The sequence below is a fragment of the Thamnophis sirtalis genome, unplaced genomic scaffold (assembly GCF_051295495.1).
Source record: "Thamnophis sirtalis isolate CommonGarterSnake01/CBP01778 unplaced genomic scaffold, rThaSir2_p1.2 scaffold_15, whole genome shotgun sequence".
NCBI classification, from domain to species: Eukaryota; Metazoa; Chordata; class Lepidosauria; order Squamata; family Natricidae; genus Thamnophis; species Thamnophis sirtalis.
In genome coordinates, this window is record NW_028261395.1 from 30,906,217 (window position 1) to 30,924,240 (window position 18,024).

At 43.5% G+C, this 18,024-nt stretch overlaps 1 protein-coding gene across 2 annotated transcripts in view; it reads right to left on the minus strand.

The window, feature by feature from the left end:
• Nucleotides 1–7,703: 7,703 nt before the first annotated feature.
• Nucleotides 7,704–18,024, minus strand: part of BMS1 (BMS1 ribosome biogenesis factor) — a 42,549-nt gene continuing 32,228 nt past the window's right edge. For both annotated transcript variants that reach the window (XM_087701816.1, XM_087701815.1), the window contains exons 19-23: nt 16,809–16,931; nt 15,387–15,534; nt 12,257–12,432; nt 10,836–10,997; nt 7,704–8,357 (exon numbers count right to left, since the gene is read on the minus strand). In XM_087701816.1, the coding sequence (XP_087557942.1) occupies nt 8,130–8,357; nt 10,836–10,997; nt 12,257–12,432; nt 15,387–15,534; nt 16,809–16,931 (837 nt within the window). In that variant the 3' untranslated portion in view covers nt 7,704–8,129. The remainder of the gene's footprint in view (nt 8,358–10,835; nt 10,998–12,256; nt 12,433–15,386; nt 15,535–16,808; nt 16,932–18,024) is intronic.

Consider the following 18,024-nt stretch of genomic DNA (forward strand, 5'->3'; position numbering starts at 1 on the left):
TTGAGTAATTATTGGACATTTTGTTGAATGTGTATATAAAATTGACTATTGAATAATAATTCTGATATTTCAGTTCACAGAAGAAAAAATAGAAAGGTTAGACACAGACAATTTCAAAATAGGTACTTTTTTAGAAATAGTGGTTGGCACTGTTAGACAAACATTGAGCACTCTTGAATGTAAATTTAGAGATGTCACCGAGGATTGCATTACTGTTGCTGGTGGAAAAACCGGATATAAATGAAACAAACAAGGAATTGATTATAAATTTGATAACGGCAGCTAGATTAGCGATGGCTAAATATTGGGGACGAAATTGGGATATTCAAAGAAATGAGTGGTATAATGAAATTTGGAGTGTGGCAACAAATGATAAATTAACAGAAATTAAATTTTAAAAAGGTATGATCAAAGCAAATAATTATAATGAAATATGATGGGATTTTATAAAATCAGTTTTGGTGGAAGGCAAAGGGAATGGACAACCTTATTTATCTGAAATGGGGCCTCTTGCTTGAGCAGAGGGCTGGATTAGAAGACCTCCAAAGTCCCAACTCTATTATTCTGTATTCAATATTTTCTTTTCTTGCAGTAACACAGACAGTCAATAATTTCAAAAGCAACAAATGCAAGATTCTAAAACCCAAATTAATTATTATTTTGGCAGTTAAGGTATTCATTTGCATTCCAAAAGCTTGTGTTTCCATTCGGTCTCTTTTGTTAGCCGGTATATCTTGATGGAAAACACGGTCTCTGTTTTATCTTTGCATTGATTCTAAGTCAGATGTTGCAGACGTTTAATTGTTCAAATGTCATTAGTGAGAGTCAAGAGAGATCTTTCTCAGGCACCAGCCCTCCCTCTCAAGTCCCTAAATTAAATCTTTGGTGGTGGCACAGGAGTAGATATTAATTTTGATTATGGGTATGCGTGCAAATATCCATCCTGGTGGCAACATCTAGCCAATCTTGGCTATTCTCCAAAACTTAAAATGTTCATATTTAGACAGGAAACCGGCGAATACCAAAGGAAGGAAATAAAAAGTCGAACCCATAAGATAGTGTCAGGGTAATGATTTAAGAGCTGGCCAGCTGCTATGATGATGTAATACTGGGAATGAATCAGCAAGGTTTTTGGGCTGATATCATTTTAAAAGCCTGTAATAAAGAGGCCCTGTTGGGGCGTATCTTTCTCTGTGTGTGTGTACCTGTGCTGTAATTGCTGTTTGCTTGAGGTCTGACTAAAGTACATGTATGTATATATTCTTTGTAGATAAAACCACTATTTAAATACAAACCTCTGTTTACAGTATTTGCTCCTGGATTGTCTCACATAGTTACACTGTGCGCACTCCGACAGATAGGAGTAGTTATCTGACAGTAGTTTCCAAAAGAATTACCGGTAAATGGGTTATATCAGTCAGGTCACTGTCAATTCAAAGATTTTGCCTGGATTCAGGGAAATCTCCAACAACAATTACCTGCAACTTCAAAATGGGAAGGATATGCATGTCAGATCCGGCATCACGTTGCTGCAGCCCTGCTTCGCTTTTGATGGCAGCCTGCCATAAAGTATGGGGGGGGGAGGGGAAGATATAGGGAGGGGGAAGGGAATGACAGGAACCAGACGTGCCAACCAGAGACAATGATTAAACAATCAAAGGACACAGGCATGGGAATGGAGTGCAAACCCACATTGAAGAGTCACCAAAATTTAGAACTGTTACCAAAACAACTTTGACCTTTATTGGACACTAACAAGGTGACCAAAGGAGGGAGAGAGGGGCTGGGAGAGGAGAAAGTTACTGGGTTTACGCGGAAATACTCAGATCCAGCATTGCTTACGCTGCAACCACTAGGTTTTAGGAAAAGCATCCCTTACACTGCAAATGGAGTCGAGGGTCTTTCTTTGATAGAGCAGTTGAGTAAAGCGATGGGCCTTTCTGCATGTTAAAAGGGCATATTAAAATGTTTATGCATGTTAAAAAGTGCATAAAAGTGCAATCTGAGGACCCGGATTGTTGGGAGCAATGTGCTGACTCTGCAAACTGCTTAAGAGAGGGCTGTGAACCATCATGAAGCGGTATATAAGTCTAAATCTGGGTACTTGAGAGACCGCCTACTGCCAATTACCTCCTCTAGACCAATAAGATCCCATAGATTAGGCCTCCTCCGAATTCCATCAGCCAGCCAATGTCGACTGGCAACTACCCGGAGGAGAGCCTTCTTGGTGGCTGCTCCGACCCTCTGGAACGAATTCCCCGTGGAGATTCGTACCCTCACCACCCTCCAGACCTTCCGCATAGCCCTTAAAAGCTGGCTGTTCCGACAGGCCTGGGGCTAAAGACTTGTAACCCCACTCGAATGGTATGACTGTTGTGCTTTTAACGATGTATGGTTTCTATGTTTGTAACTTGTCTGTCTTTCCCCTCCCTTCAATTGTGAGCTGCCCTGAGTCCCCCCAGGGAAAAGGGCGGCATACAAATAAAGTATATAATAATAATAATAATAAATGCTGTTGCTATTGATTCAGCCTTCTGTCCTTCCGAGGTGAGTAAAATGAGGACCCAGATTGTTAGGGGCAAGAGCCTGACATCAGACCTGGAAGCCACCTGGAAGCCATCTGGAAGCCATCTTTTGAATTGGGCCTTCAAGCCTGCCACAATTTCTACTGTGGGAAAATGGGAGGGGGGAATTATATAGAGTATAGGAGAGACATAGGCTAAATAACATTCCTTTCTCAGAGAGTTAAGGACACCTTGCCCTGCAGCTGTGATGGTGTGACTGGGAGGCATCTCTAGTTTTAGACTGTGCCTGATTGGACAATGTGATGGACATATGGGTGCTGGGCAAGGACTTGGACTGTCTTTTGGGTGGGGAAAACCTGGAAACTTTCAGATTCGGGTTTTCCCAGAGGTGCCAATATGACATCTCTAATAAAATGGAACTTTGAGGAAACTCAAGCCTCGGAGTCTTCTTATCTTGGAGGTGTTACTTGGAACCCCGACAGGTGACTCTATAAACTGCTTAGAGAGGGCTGTAAAGCAGTGTAAAGTGGTATATAAATCTAAGGGCTATTGTTATTGCCACTTTGAATGTACATTAATCGGCATGAATTAATGTACATTCCTTGCATGCAGGTCTCAAAGGGTTACCACCTCCAATATACACTACAAAACCATTACAGAATAAATAAATAAATACAAAATTATGCATGCACCCACATGTATTATGAGACATGGGAAAAATATAGGGTAAAGATGGGGGGAAAATGTTGACCCTTTTTAGTGCAGTAAAACAGGATAATAGCATCGTGGCCTGAACTTTGTACTCTTACATGTTAATCTAGACTAGCCATTTCTACAATAACAAGCAACCTTATCAGCAAAACCCAGTTTCATTTCTTTGTTTCCTTCCCATTGCAAGCTCCAAATCAAAAAACACACGGGGGAAGATTTTATGACATGCCTGAGATACTTCTCTCTCAAGCTGCCTCCTGTGCCGACTGACAGAATGTCAAATTAGGGATGAATCCTGACAGTTTCATGACATGTCATTTTGTGCTAGAGGAAAATGATGCGAGGCCCGTCTCTCCACACCCATCTGTTAAGGCTGTCGGGATTACCCACCCCCCCATCTCTCTGAGACGTTGACACCCTCCTAGGAGAAAATATATCTGCCATTCCCTGAAACAAAACAGCATCTTATGTGGGTTGGTGGTCCATCTTTATTTGCAATGGTTGTTGTGTCTTAATTCTTGCTCAAGAAGGAGCAAGGGTTGCTCCTTTGGACTTGAAGGGCGAAACAAACTATTACAGGAAATTGGCTTGCTAAATTGGCCAGCACACCTCCCTGGCACTGCATGTTGGCTTTTATGCAGTGGTCGGATTCAGCCAGTTCGCACCTAATTGGGAGAACCGGTTGTTAACTTTCTAAGCAGTTCAGAGAACCAGTTGTTGGAAGAAATCTTTTTGTTTTTTTCTACTTTACAGGGCTAATCCTGTAACGAAGGCAGGAAGGAAACATTCTGGGGCTGTTTTTAACCTAATCTTTATTGCCCTGCTTACAGAAACTGCCTCTCCGGTTAACCCTTATGACATTGTGACAACTAAGGTGAAGCGCCCATCGTCCTGAGTGATGTTGAGTTGGCCATGCCCACCCAGTCACATGACCACCAAGCCCCACCTACCCAGCTGGACATTAGGGCAGAGAACCAGTTGTTAAATTATTTGAATCCCACCACTGCTTTTATGAAATATTGCAGTGAGGGGAAAATCTCTTATTATCAGCAATCCTTACAATGATCTTAGGAGGTTGGATGGGAACTAATCAAGGAGAGGAGCAACCTAGAACTAAGAAGACAATTCCTAACAGTGAGAACAATTAACCAGTGGAACAACTTGTCTCCAGAATAAAAACAGCTTGGCAAGTGATTCCTTGCCATATAAACAGAATCAAAATCACGTGAAGTACTAGCACCGCTTTGTAAATCCTTAGTAAGGTCACCCCTAGAATACTGCACCCAGTTTTGGTCACCACATTACAAAAAAGATGTTAAGGCTTTGGGAAAAGTGCAGAGAAGAGCAACTAAGATGATCAAAGGCCTGGAGACTAAAACATATGAAGAACCTTTGCAGGATTTGGGTACGCCTAGTTTAATGAAAAGAAGGACTAGGGGAGGGGGGGGGACATGATAGCAGTCTTCCAGTATTTGGGAGGCTGCCACAAAGAAGAGGGGGTCAATTTATTTTCCAAAGCACCAGGGGGCAGGAGAAGAAACAATGGATGGAAACTAATCAAGGAGAGAAGCAACCTGGAAAATTAAAGAGAAACTTCCTAACAGTGATGACAATTAACCAGTGGAATGGCTTGCCTTCAGAAATCATAGGCACTCAATCACTGGAAGCTTTTTAGAAGAGATTGGACAGTCATTTGTCTGGAATGGTATAGGGTCTCCTGCCTGAGCAGGGGGTTGGATTAGATGACCTCCGAGGTCTCTTCCACCTGTTATTCTGTTAAAACTGGGTTTTTTGAACTGGTCTTGGGACAATGGAGATGTTCTGAGCTGCTTCCTTCGAACTCTCATATTCTGTTAAGACAATTATCTGACTTCAAATCTCCGTTGATGGATTTAACTTGTTCTAGTTAAATTTAACAAGTTCTAGATCAGTGGCCTCCAACTTTTTGGGCACCAGGGACCGGTTCTGTGGAGAGGTTTTTTTGTGGACCAGAGAGGGTGTGGCTTTATGGGTTGCCTGTATCCCATGGATGGGGCTTCACTTGTTTGCGTTGCCCGGTCTCTGGCATGTCACGGACCGGTGTCAGTTGATGGACCAGGAGTTGGGGACCCCTGTTCTAGATAAATGGCCGAGACTTTTGAGTGTGAGTGATCATTGGACCTGAGAGTCCAATTTATCTTTTCTATGTCTCTAGAAAGAGTACAGAGAAGAGCAACAAAGAGGATTAGGAGTGGAGGCTAAAACATACAATGAACGATTGCAGGAACTGGGCATGGCTAGTCTAGTGAAGAGAAGGACCAGGGGAGACATGACAGCAACATTCCAATATTTGAGGGGATGCCACAGAGAGGAGGAGGTCAAGCCATTTTCCTAAGCACCCAAAGGCCAGACAAGAAATAATGGATGGAAACTGACTGAGATTCAACCTGGAAATAAGGAGAAATATTCTGACAGTGAGAACAATCAACCAATGGAACAGAAGTTGCCTTCAGAAGCTGTGGGAGCTTCATCACTGGAAGCTTTCAAGAAGAGACTGGCCTGCCATCTGTCAGAAATGGTATAGGGTCTCCTGGGTTGGACTAGATGACCTACAAGGTACCATCTAACAAACCTCAGGAGTATATCACTTGAACCTGGAACTGAGCAATGAGAGGCCTGCTTTGATCTTTCACTCGTATATTTCCATGGCTTGTGACTCAAAATAAAAGACTTACCACCATATAACTGTCTCCAAATTCCAAAGGGTGCTAACTTTAGCACGATGCAATATAGCAATAGCAATAGCAGTAGACTTATATACCGCTTCATAGGCCTTTCAGGCCTCTCTAAGCGGTTTACAGAGAGTCAGCATATTGCCCCCAACAATCTGGGTCCTCATTTTACCCACCTCGGAAGGATGGAAGGCTGAGTCAACCCTGAGCCGGTGAGATTTGAACCGCTGACCTGCTGATCTAGCAGTAGCCTGCAGTGCTGCATTTAACCACTGCGCCACCTTGGCAATGAACTTCCCATAACTGTTTTGGAGGCCCGGTAGAAAAAAAAATTCCATACGAGCTGTGATTGTGCCCCTATGGACAAGGGACTACATAAACTACAGCTCCCGCCCTACTATACTGCATGTCTACAAAGATTCTCAGTCATCCAGGTCATGGTTGTCCCATGTTGTGCTTTTTCCAAAAGGCAACTGGACTTTCTCTGTTCTTCCTTGAAGGCGTTTCGCTTCTTATCCAAGAAGCTTCTTCAGTTCTGACTGAATGGTGGAGGAGGGAAGGATTTAGATTCCTAGAAAAACCTCCAAGTAGCCTCAACAACTCCCAGAGAGAGTGCAAACGACCAGATAACTGCAAGGGCATCTAAATCCTGCGGTCAGTCAGAACTGAAGAAGCTTCTGGGATGAGAAGCGAAATGTCTTCCAAGGAAAGACTAGGAAAATCCAGTTGCCTCTTGAAAAAAGAACCTTTGGGACTACTACACTGTATCTTCTACTCATGGTACCCATCTCATGGCATCTTACCTGATAAAATACCCAGGAAACATCCATCTTTTTAATGTACAATTGCTGTTATCAGATCCGCATGATCTAGTTCCTTTCAATGTAACCCAATTTTGTTGTACCGTCTGCAAACAGTGTTCCGTGCGCCTTCGATGTTGAAACATGTCAGCCACATGACCATGGAGACGTCTATACTGTGTGGATTCCAGGCAGATGAGCTGTATTCGAGAATTGGTCTGGCAAAGGTTTTGTATGCCCTAGTTTGCAGTACTTTTGAGACATCTTCGGACAGCACTGGCTCTTCGGCTTTGAAACAGAGATGAGCACCGCCCCCTAGAGTCGGGAATGACTAGCACATATGTGCGAGGGGAATCTTTACCTTTACCTCCAAAAGTAGGCAGATCTGGATTGCCTGAATTGAAGGAGAAGCAATAGCAACATTTATTTTAAAATGTTCAGAAAACCTACGATTGAAGCCACTCATGTGAAGGCTTCTCCAAATTCAGGATTAAAAAAAAAATCCCCTTCAATGGCTTATAAAGTATAGCAAGTCCGATGTACGAAAGTTGCCAAGTGTCCAAATTTTGATCACATGACCATGGGGATGCGGCAACGGCTGTTTAGTGTGAAAAACAGTAATAAGTGGTGTGTTTGTGTGTGTGTGTGTGTGTGTGTGTGTGTGTTAGTGTCGTTGTAACATTGAACAGTCACTAAATGAATGGTTGTTAAGTCAGGGACTAACCTGTATATGAAAGCTGCTGCTTCCTTTCTTGGAATGAATCAATATCATCTCGTAACATGATCTTTTTTCTACAGCTCCAGATTCTACTGTTGAAATTACCTTTTAATGGGTCAACTGGCTCAATTCAACGAGTTGAATTGTAAGTAAGATCATAGTGTCGGAGAAGCATTTCACGTTCCACCATAAGCAAGTTAAAAACCCTTTCAGATTGCCCGCAAAAACCATACATCTGTCATTTCCCCAACTAAAATATAAAATATATTTATGATTATTTCAACATTGTACCGAATAAACATCATCAAAGACAGTTTTAGACTGGATAGCTCTTTTCGGATACAATCAATTGCCTTTCCAAATCCAGGACCAAGCTGGAATATTTTTAGATCTTTGTTCATTAGTCATCCAATAATTTAGTGCATCAATCCTTACTGACAGGTGTTATTAGAAAGGCATTGGTAGATAGGTGGGAAGCTCTCTTGGGCTGTTAACAGAACCTTCTCTGAAGGCTCTGTTCTCTCCTCCAGACCCATCTAGAAGCAATGGCTGTGGTCCCACCAGTTTTCCAGAATGTAGTCCTCCAAACCAGAACGGCTTTGGTGTTTTGGAGGCCCGCGTTTGGAAGACGGCTTCTCATTCGGTTTCTGCGCATCGCTGCTTCTTACTCTTTCTCAACAGAGCTCTTCAGGCTCGACTTCTGCTTCTTCTTCTCCTTCTGTCCGAGAATCCGGAAAAGCTTCTTCCTGGCTTCCTTCTGCCTCTTCAGCTTCGCCTCTTCCTCTTTCTCTTTCTCTTTCTGGTGCACTTTGACCTGCTGGCGGTGCTGCACCTTGTTCTTCTGCGCCTTGTGGTTGTGCACCGTGCCCAGAGCCGAGAGAAGCGCAGCGACCTTAACACAAGAAGGTACACAAAGTTGACTGACCCGAGCCCAAGTTGGGAAACACAACACAAAAGGAATTCTAGACACAACATGAACACAGGTGGCATTGACTTCCCTTCCCTACCGGTTCACAAATGTGAGCGCTTACCTTCGCGCCTGTGCACCAAAGTGGTGGGTTCCTACCGGTTCAGCAGAACCTGTAGTGCTGGTAGTGGTTCAGCGGCCTGGATCGCTGGAACCAGCAGCGACCCAGGCCTGCCACGCCCCCAAACTAGTACTCCGGGCAGCACCGTAGGAGCCGCCATCTTTTTTTTTTTTTTTTGCTTCTGCACATGTGCAATTTTTACTGTACTGCACATGGGCACACATCAAGCGCACATGTGTGCAGTGCGTCCATGAGTGAACCAGCAATAGTGACTGCCTGAACCTACCCCTGGTGCACAGCCTTCCGTGCATGTGCTTTTGGCGGAAAAAAATGGCCTAAATGGGATGCCATACAGCTGGGGAGAGTTGGTGGGGCTACCCGCTATTTCTGCTACCAGATCGGAAGAGGTAGAATACCACCTCTGAACATGACCACATGCTGGGGTTTAAATTGTAGGAATTGTCAACTCTGTATCCTTAGCATCCAGCATTAGCAAAGAAGTTTTCTACACCTCTTTCAAAGGTCTCCAAAAAACTGGCTTAATTCCTTTTATTGTATCCACAATCACCAACGTAGTTGCTATGATTAGCTCAGGCGTTAATATACTCTTATTTTTCTTCATCCTTGGATCAGGAAACTATTAAAAGGTAACATGAACAATGTTGACGGCTGCTAAATCTATATTTAACTACCATTAGGTCCGATAAAAAGTCATTTCATCCAACATTGGAAAGCTACTCAAAGCAATAAACCTTGCTGCTGTATTTACTACCTGTAGACACTGATAAAGAGTTCATCAGAGCTGACAGTGTACCTGGGGCATATTGCACGGATTTTTAAAAAGCATTTACAGCTAGGGCAGAGTTTGCAACCTGAGTAGAACACAACTTGGGAGCTGGTGCAGTTGCTATTTCAAGCCTTGAAAAAGTGAGGAAGCTTCTTAAGAAGAAAACTTCCCCTAAAGTTTTAAATGCAATAGTCCTGGAGTTGTGCCCTATTTTATGACATTTTTGGTCACAGGGATTAAGTGAATCACTGCAGGTGTTCAGACAGTAATACGGTTGTTAAGTGTCAGTGAAGATATTCATGAACTTAGTAACAAGATTAGCCAATGGGAGCTGAAACAATTTGGAGCTTGGGTGTGGCTTAGCTGTGCCGCTCTGTATTGTTCCATAAATGTTCAATTCTTATGCCTGTCCGTAATATGTGGAATGTTAGTCCACCTAGTGGAGATTCACCTATTCCCTATATGTATTATTTTAACCCATTGTTTCGGAGATCTAGTGAATAGAAATTGAAACTGTTCTCTCCTCTGCCTGTGTTTGCTTGTATTTACTACCACATTGGAAAACTTGCTTTTGGTATTGTATATTTATTTCATGTGTTATATGATATATAAAGAGAAGTTAATGAATCCTGCTGAATCAGTTACCTGTGTGTGCTTCCTGGATGTGATTGCTGCAACAAACTCTGACATTTAAGTGTATCTGGCTTCCCCCGTTGACTTTGCTTGTCAGAAGATCACAAAAGGGGATCGTGTTACACCCCCTCCCCCCGAGGATACTGCAACCGTCATAAGTTTGAGTCACTTGCCAAGAACTTGAATTTTGATCGCGTGACCACGGGGATGCTGCAAGGATCTTTAAGGGATGGAAAATGTCCCCCCACTTTTTTTTCCAGTGTTGCTGTAATTACAAACCGTTACTAAGTGAATTGTGTCGGTGTATAAGAAATTATGAGCTGGAATAGCCATAACAACAAGTCAGCCAATGGGAACTGTTTTGCAACTAAGAAACAGGATCTGTTGTGAGCCACGTGAGACGGTTCGGAGCCTGGGCGTGGCTTAGCTTAACTGTTCTGTATAAATATAAGTTTTGTACTTATAGATTCTAGTGCTTCTGATTCTGAGTTCTGCTTCTGCTTCTAACTTCTTATCCTTGTACTTGCTACTATGTTAAAAGAGCTGCATGAGTATTGTATACATGCATCATGTTTTATATTATTGTATGTAAAGAAGTTTCTTCTATAAATGAGTCCTGCTGGATTATTTACTTGTGTGCTGAATGAAAGCCGCAAACTCTAATAAACTGTTTTAAGTCAAAGACCAGCTGCATCTAACACAGACCTTCTTCCAAATATGCTTAGTGTAATGTGGACCAAGGACGTGAATCAAAATGAAGCTGTGTAGGATCAAATCCACCTCTAAAAGGAGCCCATGGCAAACCTTCCATCAATTTAACTGGGAAAGCATCTCTGTAATGCCCACTGGGATGCTCACAACTATTCTGGGTGAAATTGATGAGAGGAGCAGAGCTGCTTATAAAGGCTATAAAAGTTCTCACCTTTCTTTCATGGGGTTCCCTGATGACAGCTGGTCTCCACTGATCCTTGGTGACTTTCTTTTTCCTTTCTTGGAACTTGGGCTTACTCTTAAACGGCAAGGCTTTCTGAAGAGCTTTGGGAATATGCAGCTTGTTGAAATGTTTCTTCGACCGCATTATCGGCTAAGAAAGGGGAGAAAAGGAAAAGGAAGGGTCAATCCTGTTTTTCCAGGACTATTCAAATCATTTCATTTGGAATCGTTTCGGGCACATCATTTGACGGAATGTCCTACTTTGAGCAAAACAATCAAAACAAAACAGCCTGTTTGTTTCAAGCTGCAAGTGATTTCAGGAATGATGTCAGTGGAATATTTCATATTTGAAATGCAAATAGTTGCACAATTCCACACACGCACACACAAAATTCAGTTTAGGGCAAACATTTTGCGTTCCCTTGCCTCTTTGTTGTACGCTGCTTTCGGTGAGCTCACTTCATTTTGCACTGAAACAAATGACTGCCAATACCAATAACTGTTTCTTTATTTAATCCACCAACCGGCAATCTACAGCCTACATGTAGTCTCTAAAATAATTTCTGTGGGCCCCAGCCAATTAAGTAGTCCATAAATAAAAATAATTATTGAAGTCTTGGAATATGCTTAAAAGTTTAAAACAAATTTCTAACATCCCTTGTAACAGCAAAATTCTGCCCCTTCCTTTAATGCCTCTTTCTACTATTACGCCATCTAGTGACCATCTTGGTATTTGTTTATTTATTTATCTCTCCATCCATCCAGTCATTCCACCATCCATCCATCCAACCATCCAGCCAGTCCAACTATGTATCTTTCTATCTGTCCATACATCCACTATCACCCATCAATCTATCCATCTACCTATATCTAGCTACCTAGTCAGCCATCTGTCTATCCAGCCAGCCAGCTAGCAATCCATCAGGCTTTCTGTCTTTCCAGCCATCTATCTATCTAATCATCTTATATTTCGTTAATCATCTTATCTATCTATCTATCTATCTATCTATCTATCTATCTATCTATCTATCTATCTATCTATCTATCTATCTACTATTGATCAATCAATCTATCTTTGCATCTCTCTATCAATTGATCAATCTTTCTAATCACCTTATCTCTCTAATCACCTTCTGTCTGTCTCTGTCTGTCTATCCCTCCCTCCCGCTCTCTGGCCAGCTACCATTTTCTCAATAAAATGAAAGGGGGGGGGGACCCCATCCGGAATCTCTACAATGAACAGATGCCCAACCTAAAATTAGATTTCTCAACTCAGAGTCTTCCTACCCACGTGGCAGAAACCTCACAGATGCTTGGAAGGGGTCAGTATCGAATCCACCCCACCTGAGACAAAAAATCAGTTTTTTTTAAAAAAACCCACTACCCGAACACTCACCCAGACCATCCTACCTTATAGAGGGAATCCTTGTTTTGCTTCAGCCTGATGCCCTTCTCGTGTCTCAGCTGGCCCGTGGTCTTCATTCCTATCCAGGAGGATTTCTCTCCCAGAGGCTTCAGTAAAGAGGTGACTGGATTATAGAAGGCAGGTGTAGACACAGGATACCATGTTCGCATGAATACGATGTCTGAAGGAACAGAAAACAGTTGGGAATTTTTTTTTGTAAAAAAATGGTTTTCTTCTTAATTGCTCACAGTTTGGGAGAGCTCTGGATTTTACAACTTGTGTTGTGGCCCACCAGCAGCGCTGACAGCAGACTCAGTGAGGAGGTTGGAGAGGAACATGGGCCAGTCCTGGAGTCTGGGGAAGGCTCTGATGAGGGCTCTGTGTTGGAGGCAGAGATGGAGCAGGGCCGTCTGATGGTTATCAGCTGCCTTTGTAGTTGGACATCAATGGGGCAGAAGAACAACTGGAGCCTGTTCCCAGTGTGCGCATGGGCAGAGCTGCCAGGAGAAGGGAACAGCTAAGGAACAGGGGTCGACTCAGGAGTAAAGCCACAAGTGGATGGTGAATGGCCCCTCCCATAGGGAATAAAGAGGAGCAAAAGAGGAGGAGAGTTTGCAGGAGACATTTACCCATATTTTTCGGAGTATAAGACACACCTTAATTTTGGGGGAGTAAAAACAAGAGAAAAAGTTTCTGCCTCTGCTTACCAGCATCCATCAGTATTAATCTAGCTAGTGTCCTTGCAGCAAACAGCAGGTAGAATACCCCCAATCAGCTGTTCCAGGCTGCGGGGATTGCCACACCCCATTCACCGCCTCTGTGCCTCACATTTTCAGGTGGATCCAGGCGGTGGGATCCTCACTTCCACTCGGATTTTGATAACAATCTTTTTATCCATTTAAAACAAACCCTATCTCCCTATGCTATTTTACTGGAGGGGGTGGGGTGGAGTATGATTTTCATGGGGGCAGAAGAGGAACTTTGCACCGAAGGGTCCACTCCCAAGATGCCCCGTCTTCCTACCTATAACCGTAGGCATTGAAAGCCTGGCTTTCTTGAAGCAAGCCCGATAGAGACACAGCACTGTAGTCCTTCGGGATGCTGCCATCTCATAAACATGTTACTGGGCTTCCTAGCAAGCCCCCTACATTTTTGCTGCTTCCCGAAGCAGCTCTACGAAGCACAGGGATCAGGATTTGGTTGGCAAAGTGGGCACAACGCAGGAGGCGTAAGGCAGTTGCCATGATCTCCACTGCCTTTAACGCCTTCATTTCACATCCGCTGCCTTCTGCGCGCCCGGTTGAAGATTCACCACCCTCTTCCCTACATTCATACAATAGGACAGCTTTATTATCATGACAGCCATTTGAGCGGAAGGTGACCTGCCTCTACTTCTGATTGTGCTCCACCTGGATGGGGAAGCTGCCGCCGCTGCCGGGCTCAGCCCTCTCCCCTGCTGCTGGCTGCTTTGCCTTAGTCCGTGCATGGTGGGGAAGAGCTCAGAGGGGAGCTCGGGTGCGGGGAAGAGCGTGGAATGGGGGATCCATCCTTCCCCAATCTTGATCAAGCAGTTCCTGCAGGCCAGCTGTCAGGGGAGCGATCTGTGTGAGTCTCCTACCAAGAATTTTGTAATGAGGAGGGGGGGAAGGAAACCCCTCTGGCTGCGAACGTTTTTGGTATTGGGAAGGAAAGCTTTTTCAGGTGGCAGCGCCACTATTCCCTCCGATTGCAAAAATGGTGCATGCGGCGGGCACTGCAGAGTCACTTTCTCTTTCCTCCTGGCCAGATCTGCCTCCTGAAACGCCTTCATTTCAGATCCGCCGCCTTCCACACGCGCCAGGGGATGGATCCCCCATTCCACACTCTTCCCCCCCCCCCCCGCCTGAGCTTCCCTCTCATCAATTGATGTCATGTTTTTACCTGGGTCTCTTGTTTCTCCTTGGGAATTAGTGCCACATTTTAAACGTAAGTTTAAAACTACACTGAGCTATATAATGCCCCAACACTGCTGATGTTGATGTAGACACAGTAGTCCTCGACTTACAGCAGTTCATTTAGTGACTGTTCAAAGTTACAACAGCATTGAAGATTGTTACTTGCAACTTTGAAACAAGTGACATTAGGACCGTGTTTCACATTCACGATCGTTGCAGCATCCCCCAAGATCATGTGATTAAAATTCAGATACTTGGCATGTGATTCATACTTATGATGGTCGTGGTATCCAGGAGGGCCACATGATCCCCCTTCTGAGACCTACTGACAAGCCAAGTCGATGGAGAAGCCAGATTACCTTAACAACCGTGCCGCTAACAATAAATGCAATGATTCGCTTAACGACTGTGGCAAGAAAGCTTGCAAAAATGGGATGAACTTCACAAATGTTTCACTTAGCAACATACATTTCAGGTCCCCAATTGTGGTTGTAAGATGAGGACTACCTAGATTTCCAATAAGCACTGGATCTTTACTTCCTCCTAATGCCCCCCCCTTCCCACCCACCCCCCAAAAACACCCCAAAGAAAGCAACAAAACATGTTTAAACATGTTTAAAACACTAAATTTTTTACAATAGAGAAGGGCTCTATGTATTTGGGAGCAAGTTTCTTGCAAGTTTTCTTCCTTCCCTCTTTCTCGCTTTCCCTCCCTACTTCCCTTCCTTTCTTCTCTTTCTCTCTTTCTTTTTCTTTCTCCCTTCCTTCTCTTTTTTCTTTCCCCCTCCCTTTCTTCTTTCTTTCTTTTTCTTCCTCCCTTCTTTCTTTATTTTTCTGTCCTTCCTTTTCTTTCTTTCTTCTCTTTCTTTCCTTCTTTTTCTTTCCCTCTCTTCCCCTCCCTCTTTTCTCTCTTCCTTTCTCTCTCACCCACCCTCCCTTCCTTCTTTCCTTCCTTTCTCTCCCTCCCTCTAGCTGAAAACTAATTCAGCTCCCTGTTTGGACATCTAGACATAAAATTGTCTGAGCTAAACCACGGCTTCGCAGTTCTTGTATTCTCAGATCGGTGAAGGATGCCTCGTCACAGCTGCTCTCCGTCTTCCCAATTCCTCCATCACAGATGCATTCCAAGCCCCAGAACTGATTTTCCCCCTGATTCCGATTAGTCAGTTTCAGATGTGGAAAACTGGAAAAGCCAACTTACCACTCATCAGCAACTTGTCTTCAAAAGTTGCTCGGAAGGCTCCCTCTGGGGTCCTGAGGGCTTTCTTAATCTGTCCTCGGATGCCGCTCACCGTACGGATGGCTGCCCCCTCAAACCTAGCCACTTCCAGCATCGAGTTAAACATCCCCTGTGTGGCATGGAAGAACATTTCCATTTATGGTGTCTCAGGATTAACAATAGTAATAGCAATAGCACTTAGACTTATGTACAGCTTTACAGTGCTTTACAGCTCTCTCTAAGTGGTTTACAGAGTCAGCATATTTTCCTCAACAATTAGATAGATAGATAGATAGATAGATTAGATAGATAGATAGATAGATAGATAGATAGATAGATAGATAGATAGATAGATAGATAGATAGATAGCAATAGCAATAGCAATAGCAATAGCAGTAGACTTATATACCGCTTCATAGGGCTTTCAGCCCTCTCTAAGCGGTTTACAGAGAGTCAGCATATTGCCCCCAACAATCTGGGTCCTCATTTTACCCACCTCGGAAGGATGGAAGGCTGAGTCAACCCTGAGCCGGTGAGATTTGAACCGCTGAACTGCTGATCTAGCAGTAGCCTGCAGTGCTGCATTTAACCACTGCGCCACCTCGGCTCTAGATACAGACAAGTAGATGACAGATGATAGATAGATGATAGAAAGATACGATAGATAGATGATAGATAGATAGATGATAGATAGATAGATAGATAGATAGATAGATAGATAGATAGATAGATAGATAGATAGATAGATAGATAGATAATCCTAAAGGACAACCTTGTGAAATAAAGGATCAGCATTTACAAAAAAGGAAATAGGGTCACTATATGGGAAGATCAACAAGAGAGGAATAAAACTAATAGCAACAGCAGTAGCACTTACACTTATATACCACTTTACAGCCCTCTCTAAGAGGTTTACAGAGTCAGCATATTGCCCCTAAGAATCTGGGTCCTCAGTTTATCCACCTTGGAAGGATGGAAGGCTGAGTCAACCTGGAGCCTGGTGAGATTTGAACTGCCAAATTGCAGGCAGCCAGCAGTCAGCAGAAATAGCCTGCAGTACCGCACTCAAAATACTGCACCACCGTGGCTCAATGTCAAAGAACCAATGTTTCTTCTAACTCACTTTCCCCTGTTACATATTAAGTAATAGTAACTTATTAAGAGGTATCTTTGGGACAGCCATTTCTGCCACAAATGAAGACAGGCATGTCTCTAATAAACAACAAATGTACGCAAATTTACTTTGGTCTTTTTAAAATTTGTTGCATAAACACCACCCCAAGATTTGAACTCATAGCCAGAGTCTCCTAAGATGGGTAGCCCTGATAAATTTAAATAAATAAAGCTGAACAACACATGACTTGCAAAGACCAAATGGCAAAGATTTTCTGCTCAAACTCGTACCTTAATGAAAGCTGTATTCTTGAAAATTTTGAAAGGGAAACCGATCAACTTTAATTTCTTCACAATCCTTATAGACTTATCCAGGTCCAGCACAACTCCGGTCGCAGCTATCCGAAAATCAGGCTGAAATAAAACAACAGAAGTCCATCTATGATGTATGAAGTTCTTTTTATGAAAAGTCTATGTTTTAGTTTACTTTCCCTGCATCTCTGTGGAGATTCCCCGTCATCCAGGTCATGGTTGTCCCAAAGGTGCTTTTTAAATTTTTTTTTCAAGAGGCAACTGAACTTTCTTGGTTTTCCCTTGACGACGTTTCACTTCTCATCCCAGAAGCTTCTTCAGTTCTGAGTGAATGGTGGTGGATGGAAGGATTTAGATTCCTTGCAGTCATCTGGTGGTTAGTACTTTCTCTGAAAGTTGTTGAGGCTACATGGAGGCTTTTTTAGGAATGGAAACCCTTCGATCCTCCACCATTCAGTCAGAACTGAAGAAGCTTCTTGGAGAAGAAGCAAAACGTCTTCAAGGAAAAACAAAGAAAGTTTAGTAGCCTCTTGAAAAAAAAAAAAAAGTCCCTTTGGGGCTTTCTTTCCCTGCATGGAAACTCTTGAAAAAAGTATTTTTATAGGCATTTTTAAAAAAAATCAGTATGGGCCAGGGCTTAGTAAAACAACTTGAATAGACACTTCTCAATGTTACCTCAGTCAGGACATAATCTAAGACTGAAAATCAGGCATGTCAGATGTTACATTTTTGTATCCTGCTCTACGGAGAAGAGAGTTGGTCTCTGACAGAAAACCACTTGAAGAGACTAGAACTATGATGGCGAACCTATGGCACACATGCCACAGGTGGCACACAGAGTCATATCTGCCAGCACGCAAGCTGTAAGCTCCAGCACGCATACGTGTGCTGGCCAGCTGATTTTCTGCCTTCCAGAGGGCTGGGGGAAGGCCATTTTCACCCTCCCCAGGCTTCAGGAAAGCCTCTGGAGCCAGGGGAGGGTGAACAATGGGCTTAACAGGCCTACCGGAAGTTTGGAAACAATTCATTTCCGGCTTCCGGAGAGCCTCTGGGGGCGGACATCTTCACCCTCCCCAGGCTTCTGGAAAGCTTACTGGGCCTGTTTTTTGCCTTTCCCAGGCTACAGAGGCCTCCCCCAAGGAAATACCAAGCTCAGCCTGGAGGTGAGCAGTGCGGCATGTATGTGTGTGGAGGG